The sequence below is a fragment of the Falco peregrinus genome, chromosome 1 (assembly GCF_023634155.1).
Source record: "Falco peregrinus isolate bFalPer1 chromosome 1, bFalPer1.pri, whole genome shotgun sequence".
Classification (NCBI taxonomy): domain Eukaryota; kingdom Metazoa; phylum Chordata; class Aves; order Falconiformes; family Falconidae; genus Falco; species Falco peregrinus.
This window is the reverse complement of record NC_073721.1, coordinates 87,408,231-87,417,159: the sequence shown is the minus strand read 5'-3', so window position 1 is coordinate 87,417,159 and position 8,929 is coordinate 87,408,231. Positions and strand designations below refer to the sequence as shown.

The 8,929-nt window shown below is 41.3% G+C and overlaps 1 protein-coding gene and 1 long non-coding RNA gene across 5 annotated transcripts in view; one reads left to right on the top strand and one right to left on the bottom strand.

The window, feature by feature from the left end:
• Nucleotides 1-3,941: 3,941 nt before the first annotated feature.
• LOC129784154 (uncharacterized) lies at nt 3,942-6,114 on the bottom strand. Its single transcript, XR_008746588.1, has 2 exons — nt 5,986-6,114; nt 3,942-5,423 (listed from the first exon to the last, which is right to left on the bottom strand). It is a non-coding gene; the product is annotated as an uncharacterized LOC129784154 (long non-coding RNA).
• Nucleotides 6,080-8,929, top strand: part of NRDE2 (NRDE-2, necessary for RNA interference, domain containing) — a 30,476-nt gene continuing 27,626 nt past the window's right edge. For 2 of the 4 annotated variants that reach the window (XM_055800122.1, XM_055800114.1), the window contains exon 1: nt 6,080-6,299. In XM_055800122.1, coding sequence (XP_055656097.1) covers nt 6,221-6,299 — 79 coding nt within the window. In that variant the 5' untranslated portion in view covers nt 6,080-6,220. Of the gene's footprint in view, nt 6,300-6,676; nt 6,800-7,509; nt 7,578-8,929 lie in introns of those variants that run through there. The other 2 variants (XM_055800129.1, XM_055800137.1) reach the window with 2 other exon arrangements.

The window sequence follows — 8,929 nt, the reverse complement described above, 5'->3', positions numbered from 1 at the left end:
ATGGAAACCTGGTAGATACTATTGATTTTTCTCTCAGTAAAGCACTTGATAACGTAGTACTTGTGAGATTATTAGTTGAAATGAGAAATAGTACAAAAATGTAAGTTAGATAAAGAAGTGGCTAAAAGAGGGATGACAATAGGTCTGTGCTGGAAAGGATATTATGAGACTAGAGAGGGATTATAAATGTGGCTCCTTATACCAGAATTTGGCCCAATCTTATTTAATAAATGCAGTGCATGCCGATGCTGATGGCAAAAACTGAGAGGCCTTGGCTCACCTCACAACAAGCCATATCAAGAATTTCATTCCTACAAACAGGTGACCTAGGAACCTGGAGTAACAGAAGTAAAGTTAAATTTCATACAAAATACAAGGCTGTGTCCTTAGGGATTAATAACCAGATTTTCTGGTATAATAGGGGGATTTATCCAGGGGAAGCAATAGATTGGAAATGCCCAAGTGTAATTATTGATCACGATCATTACAAATCACTAGTATGATTCAGCCAACTAAACGTTAAATACAGGGCTGTAGAATATTTTCAGTAGAGGATGAGAAGTAGGCCATTCTGTGGAGTACCACTGCCTCTGGAAGTGTGTACAATTCTAGTTCAGAATATGAACTGAGAAAAGTGCAAAAAAATCTTACAAAATTTTTAAATTCCTTAACAGAAGAAAGACTGAGTGGCATATGTTTACTGTCTGTGCATAGATTAGATCCAGGTTAGCACCCTGGTGAGGCAAAGAGCTATTTAAAGCCATAGAAAAATGCTGGGTCAGAAACAGATGGATATAAACAGAGCATGAATGAAACTAAGGAGGAAGTCAGGATGTTTCTAAGCATTGGAAAATCAAGGTTCTGGACCTGTCTTGCAACAGGAGTTGTATGTAGAAAAGCACAAAAAATTTCAAAATTGAATATATGAACAGACTTATGTGGTAAGCTTTTCAGCAGAGAAGACTGAACTCAGTGACTCAGACCATCCCTTCCAGACCTGTGTTCACAAAAGGTTAGAGATGAGGGATAAATGGCTAGATAAACTTTATTTGGAGGAAAAGTCTAATGAGAAATTACCATGGATTTTACATAAGAAAACATGAAACCCAAGGAAAAGCAGAACGATAATAGCAATAGAAAATGGAAAATCCTATTAGCGTAACCTATTTAGTTTTAAATACCAACTATTTAAACATGCTAACTGTGTTTCATAGGCTGCATTTTGAAAGGTTCATCAGGCATACTACCCCTCCCCCAAATTAAAACATCTGATCCTATGATCCCAAGACACAAATAAACCACCCCATTGCAGTAACTGGAAGCTTTACCTGTGGCTGCATGATGAAGCCACAAAGCCACCTCAAAATGCTGCAGTGAACAGAATGCCTTCCGTCAGAATGGCATGTAACGCTTACTTGTTTTCATCTGAGAATAAAAGTAGTATGTCCAATGCATTTTTATTACAGGAAGATCTATTGCTGTGTTGTTTCAAAAAGAAGGATTGTAGGACTCTAGGGTACCAGATATAAAACCAGGCCAAAAATAAGGGTGGAGGTGAGGTGGGTTTTTTGGTTGGTTTGTTTCGTTTGGTTTGGTTTTTCTCAGGAATCAAACTCCTTGACTCTGTCTCTCTACAAAATAAACTGGACACATTTGCATGGTTTTGGATATATAGGAAGTTCTATTCATTCAGAATTTCTTAAAATTGTCTAGTCTTCATAGTGAGAAAGCTCGTATAAAAAGCTGGTGGGCACTTCTAGCAAACAGAATGCTATGTTTGCAAAATATCTCCTTCCTCTTCTGGGTGTAGTTTTGTTCACAACAAAATTCTCAGTAAATGTAATGGGAACAGTATCGAGATCCTCATTTTTTGTATCGATATAGAAATACAGATGTATATTCACATATGTAAATATGCATGTACAGCAGAAGTTAAAATATTTTAAAAGTCTGAGGTTTATGTCTAAACACCTAAAAGGCCTATCTAGAGTATGGCTTTGAAACAAAGGTTTTTCATATTAATTTTGTTGCTGTTTCTGTTTTGTGTTATGGAACAGTGTATACATATTTCATACATGCATACAGGGTCAGTCTGACCATGGCTTTAGTTCATCACCCCGGTGCCCCTGGAGCCCTGCTCCTGGCTGGAGAGCTCCTGTCCTGGCCCCCACAGCTCCTGGTCCTCTGGGAGCTGCTGGCCCACGCAGTACCCTGACAGCAGGGTGGAAAGGAAATAAAATGGCTATGAGGACCTTATCAGGCATCACTGAAGTCCTAAATTCGTGATGTTCCCACAGGAGATCATCTCCACCATGTTCTCCTGGCGAGGCTGGCCACGGGCTGGTGCTGAGGCTACAGCCCTGTGGCAGCGCGCTGCACCGGGCAGAGCTGAAACCAGAGCTCTCACCGTTCCGCCTGCCGAGCGGGTCTCTAAAAAATTATCCCTTGGTAAAATTACTCAGTGGATCTCAATACGTCTGACCAGCATTGGCACAGACAAAAGGATTTCTTAGTGAAAGAAACCTGAGAAGGGGCTGGGGAAATGTAGAGGAAGGCTGGAAACTTGGCACGCCATGGGAACAGGAACCTGTGTTATTGGAAACCCCGTTGTGCTCCATAGGTCTCACTGCAGGGAGATACAGCTACAGCACCCGCCTTTCACATTTGCCCCGTTCCTCCCACCCTTAGAGCATGCTAAATGTGTCATATTTAAACCACGTATTTTCTTACTGGAGTAAACTGCATAACGTTCTTATCACGATACCAGCACATGCTGCAGCATTCGGTATGTCAATGAGGTTTGAAAAGGCTGGTGGAGTACAGAGGTGGAAGCCTGCTAATCCATCCCATATGGGTCCTTCAGGGGAGCCAAAGAAGGCACATGTGAATACACCTGATTGTCCCTCTAGCTTTGCGGTCAGAATTCATCTCATGTCCTCCCTAACGTGAGCTCTGCTCTTACAGTCTTACACAATTTTACAATATATTAGGGATGCTTATTTCGTTAAATGAGTGCAGTGTAGCCCTTACTCAAAATGGTTGCCTTTATTTTTGATGCTTTTATTCAAAGTACCCAATGCATATGCATTAAATAACACCATTTACAGTGCTGTACTATAAGGCTTGTTCTTGTAAATTTTTGCATACGAGAACAAACCCTCCTTTGTAAAGAGGATAGTCTCTTGATATCTCATAGAGGGATGAACCTACTTCTAGCAGGAGCTCCTCAGAGCAGAACAAATCATCAGAGCAGAACAAAGAACTAACTACAGGACTTACTATAAAGTAGGAAGTGTGGAGAAGCAACAGAAAATACGAAAGGTATGAGAGATGTGATATCACAGGCTGTAAAGTTAAGTGTGGGGAGAGCATGACAAGAGCAAAATGTGCATGTGTGAGGCCAAGAACCAAACTGGCCTGCTGCGGCCTTTCAGGCCCTGGTGAGGGGTCCCAAATTACTGCTTCATATGGCACCCATTTCACAAAAGTCAGATTCACAAATATCTGCTACAATTTCACCGAAATAAGGAAAATATTATGGACCTGATGAAAGGGGGGTTTTTTTGGTCCCTAAATATAATGTTATCATTTTTCTCAAAACATACAAAAGAATTCAAGTCCCAAATCTACTGAAAACTATCAGTCTTACATCTGCTTAGGTAATTTAGTACATTATTTACCATAAGTCTTTCCAAAGAAGAAAAATCTTTAATATGGATTAGTAATAAAAATATTAACCATACCAGACTTTAAAATGTAAATAGGTAAATACAACGCAAAATGCAGACCAGAGTGTTCTTAAGTAGGGAACTTGTTAGTTCCTCTAGTTGGTTTGTTCCTTAACAAGGAACTCTTGTTGCATACAGCTGCTGTGGTTTTGTCTGTATTGTAAAAGGCTTGCTGGTTTGCTGTTATTAGGATAGAACTAAAGAAACAGTGCAGACTGTTTGAGGTAACTTTATTCTAGACATCAAGAAGTGTTTTGGTCAGGTTCTTCACTAAATCCTAATAAAAGGATTGGCTCAACTGTGTTGAGGCAAATAATTTATTTATAATAGTACTTTTTGTCTGTAAAGGCTTAGCAAAGTATTCATATGATATTATTAAAATGCATTTTGCAGAGTTTTAAGACAAAAGCTACAAAATAAAACTTGTTGGAGGTGGAACTAAATACATTGCAGAAAACTACATTTCATCAGAATGGGCATTGCTCACTCAGTAAGTCAAGGAAATGTAATTGTAGAAGATTTTACTACATAACTAATTTCTACTAATGATAAATAAACTACTTGTACAAATATATGCAATAATCTAAAAGCAACGTTCATACAAGTTTGACTTCCACTTGTAATAAGTGGAAATACCGCCTGCATTTTTGTGGTAGTGTTAAATATGCTGGGGTTTTGTTTTGTTGTGTTTTTTCTTAATGTCACAGGGATTAACACCCTTTGTTAACTTATCCCTCTCTTTATCCATACTGGGGCTAATTTCCAGGGATGCAGGGCATAAATATCTACTTAGGATTCTTAAAAACTCTCTCTTTGGTTATTTGCTTTACTCTTAAAAAGCCTATTTTCTGTATTCTCTTAATTGTGAAGCTGTTAGCTACCATCACTATAAGCAGCTAAGAGACAATGTGAATAATGACATTCAGCAAACAAGCTGAATGCTTTTGTTGTGAAATCCATTTAGTTTATACTGGATCTAGAACATCAGTATCTTGAAAGGGCTTTGAGTCTGGCTCATAATAGAATAGGGAAATAATTACATTTTCTGTAGATATGTGGTAGTTTTCCCAGTGCTGAGGTGTGCAGAATAAACACATTTACAATTTTCAGTAACTATCCAAATACGATAGTAGCAAATATTTCCATGAGCAGGAGACTTCTGACTCAACTTTCCAAATATAAACTGCATGCACACTGGCATTTTCCTCCCACTGAAAAGCCTGCTCTGCGTTGCTACCTGTTTCCATGTAATTTGCAGCAATGTAATAACCTGTAACCTTCTGTTAAATTTGGTTGAAATTGGTCATGACTTCTAACACTACCTGGAAAAATTATGCCAGGCAGACAGAAAACCAAATGCTTGTTCAGGTAGCACAATTACATAGGTTTTATCTTCTCAGGAAAAAGGTTAAAAAGCACATGTGACAAGATACATATTTTTTAAAATTATCTCTTCAGAATTTGGTCACAAATCAGTAACGTGCTTCTTTTAGATTTTTTCCCTATCTTCTCTATCAGTTCTAGGCAGATACGTATTTCTGTATGTTACATACCGCATGTAAGCATACATTTTAAAGCCCATTCTTTCCAAGCTGGCAATCAGGCCCCACTCATTTGATGACTTCCAGACTATCAGTGTTCATAACACTGTTTTGTTCTTGAATTCTCTTATCTCTGTACTTACAGTCTTCACTCCTGTTGATAAAAATGAATAGCATTTTATGGATTAATAATATATCAAAAGTAGGAAGCAAGGATTAAGAAAAAGTTTTATAGTTTTTTAAAGGATCAGAAAACAAACCAGTTATAATTCTGTATAATCCCTAGACCCATTGTACACCTGTAATTTAATCACTGCATGAAATTCTGGTCATGCAGCAGTACCAGTGTAGGAGTTAGTTAGAAAAGCTAAAGAAATTAAACAAGGAGAACATTATGGAGTAGCTTTAATATATGAAGAAAAAAGGCACACTTTTGGGTCCAGCTCCTTTATGGAAGGCAGGATCAGGGATGCTATTAAACATGATGGGTGACTCCCCGGTCAGGAGGCTTATAAAGCACCGAATTGATCGCTGGAGGGTTTTTCTTCCCTAAGCCCTCCGTACGGGTTTCAGCATGGTTCTTAAAACATCCTCCTCTACACAGCTCAGCATTCCAGTCTCCAGATGTTACTCAGGTATTCCCTCACGGGGAACCCCATGGAGAATGACAGGATGGTGGGAAAGGAAAGGCTGGCTCTGGAAACCCCAATCCTTACTTTTCCTCCACCAGTTCCTCTCTCCGCTCCCCTTAGCGACGGCGGCGGGTTGCACAAGAAACGCGAAGGCCTGGAGAAGGCAATATACCCGCGGCCGCCTCCCGGCCCCGCCGCCATTTTGGGAAGGCGGGGGAGGGCGAACTACGTCTCCCAGTACGCTCGGCGCCGCGGCGCCATCTTGCCCCGCCGCTCCGCGGGGCAGTTCGGGCCGATAGTAGTGGCGGTAAGCTGAGACATGGCCCTGTTCCCGGCCTTTGCCGGTGCCGCCGAGCCAGGGGAGCCCCCAACCGGCAGCAGCGAGGGCTCCAGGAAAGGTAAAGTCCTGGGAGAACCCTCTTTCGCCCAGCAGCCCGCCGCGGCCCGGCCCTCGGGCAGACCTTCCGCTTCCACTCGCCTCAACGCGGAGCCTTCTGCACTGTGCCGGCCTCCCCGCAAACCCCAGCGGGCCTGCTCCGGCCGCCAGCCGGCCCACCCTCCGGCGGGGCAGCCCGGCCCGCCCGGGCGCGCTCCGCCCCCGCCATGCAGTTGCGGCGCGGGCGGTGCTGCCGCTGGGGTCCGGGACCCCGGGCCGCGGGGCTGGGCAGCGCGGCAGAGGGGCTCGCCTGCCCGGCCGGGCGCTGTCGCGGGGGCGGCGTGACCCCGGCCCATCCCTCCGGAGCGGAGCGCAGCGCGTATGGCCCGCACAGGCGCAAGGCGCGCCGCTGCCCGTGTGAAAAAAGTTACTAGTTACGAATAAAGTTAATTTCTGTGAGATAACTCGCGGGGAACCCGAAATAGGGACGTTCCCATTCCCTTCGCACTGGCGGGTTCTCAGGTGTGTTCAGATTTGCTTCCAGCTAACTGCTTGCTGACGGGTGCTGGAGGCATGGCTCAAATTTGTATACATGTATGTCAGCATTCTGTGTGGTGGAGAAGGTTCGCTTTATGCAGAGGCGAGATGGTGGGATTTGTGTGTGTGTGTGTGTTCGGTGTTTGGGTTTTTTTTACTACTAGCCTTGGATAGCTTAAAAAGTGTTTTCTCATTTCCAGGCTTATTAAGCCAAATTTTAGTTGTAAAATTTATTTTTTGAAACGTCACGAGTGAGATTATAATTCAGTATCATTTTGACTGTCATGGTGGCTGTCTAGCAAGTTATATTTTTATTAAATGAGTGAAGAACCCTATCTGGTGTATTGCCAAATGCTGAAATATGCATGACGTTTATTAATTCTACTGGGAGATGTTTTTGAACTATGCTGTTTGCTTGCCAGCTTCCACCACCTTTTAGTCTGCCCATGCTGTAGGCAGCACAGTAAGGGGAAGCATCAAGATAATTGTTTCCCTGGGCTAAATTTCTTGTGTATTTGGTACAGTCAGTATGATGATTTTTTTAAGCTTTTAGCAACACAGTCTGGGGTTAGCTTCTTGTTCTACCCAGTTGTGTGTTACCCCTCATGGCATTGCAGCTGTTGATACTGTCTGCCAGTATAGGGGTGTTCTAGCCATGTTTAGGAGCCTTTCTGGTAATGACACTAGGTGCAGTGAGTAGTGGATGCAATAAGATCCCGAATTACAGCTTCTGACAAGAGAGGAGCTGCTCTGCCAGACAGAGGTACAGTAAAACTCTCTAGTAGTAAGACCTTGCTTATATTTTAAAACTCTGTGATTTTAGCCTCTAGGTTTGTTACACATAGTCTGTGTCGCTGCAGACCATCTGTCTGGAAGATCTAACATCACAGAAGAAGATGTTAAGACTGACTTTTTGGATCTAGAATGTAGTTACTAGCACTGTTTATGAGTTACATTTTGGTCTACTGGAAGTTTTTTGTATGAGAATTATTGGCAAAGCATTAAGAAACACAATTTGTTAGGCTTATGTTTTAGCCAATATTGTACTTCGTGTTTTAACGACCGTGTTTCAGTATAAGTTATAAAAATGAAGTATTAACTCAGAACCACATTTACACTGTCATATGTCAAATTTCACACGTTCAGCTTGTGAGAACTCGATGGGCAACTTTGCTATCTGTCTGATAGATGACTCTCTCTTCTCAGAGCTGATGTGAAGCCAAAGTCCATCCTAATACAGAGATCACAGAGTATGTTGTATTTAACATGATATGCAAAAGTGAGGTGTCTTTTGCAGTCATTTAGGACTGTTTTGTAGTTCTACTGTAAAAATTGAGGTAATAATGTAAATATGCTGGCCATGTTTCATTCCTCCAACCACCTCTGTCTCATACTCTTTACAAATCCTCCTAAACCACTTACAAGTGCTGCCTGAAATATAAGGATTGATGTACACTTCCTATCCTGCTAGAATGCTGAGTTGCAGCAACCTCTAGAATGCAAAGTAATTTTGTATATGGTTTCTTACAATTATGTTGTCAAGCTTAATTAGTTTCTGGTAAAAGATAAATTACAAATTTATCAGTAGCCATGAACTGTCATAATTAACTGTACTGACAGTAGTAAGCATTATGCACAGCATTATTTACAGTCTGTAACTATTGTATAGGTAGGATGGTGCAGGGTTTTTTGCTGAAAGCAGATTTTCAGGATTCTGAGAGGCAACAGAAGGCTTTGCATAACTCTTAAAAATTGTCTCTGTAGACATGCATGGTAAATTTTAATTTTTTTTTCCTGCTTTGGAAGGTATAAAAGGAATGGTATTGGATTGCTTCTAGTGTTGTGCTCAAACATGTGGATGGTAAACCAAAAACAAGTACATGCATATTATGACAAAAGTCTTTTACATCTTTTATACTTTATGTTCTTAAAGAGTGTAAATATGGTCTGAGAAAGTGATAAACTTTTTAGACATCTGACAAGGAAAAATAAGAAATTGAAAAGGTAAATTTTTAAAGCTTGGAATGCATTTTGATAATTGAAGTGCTTATATCCAACTAACTGATTCAGTGGAGATTATTTACAGGGAGGTTTGGACTTGTATGTTGTGTAATG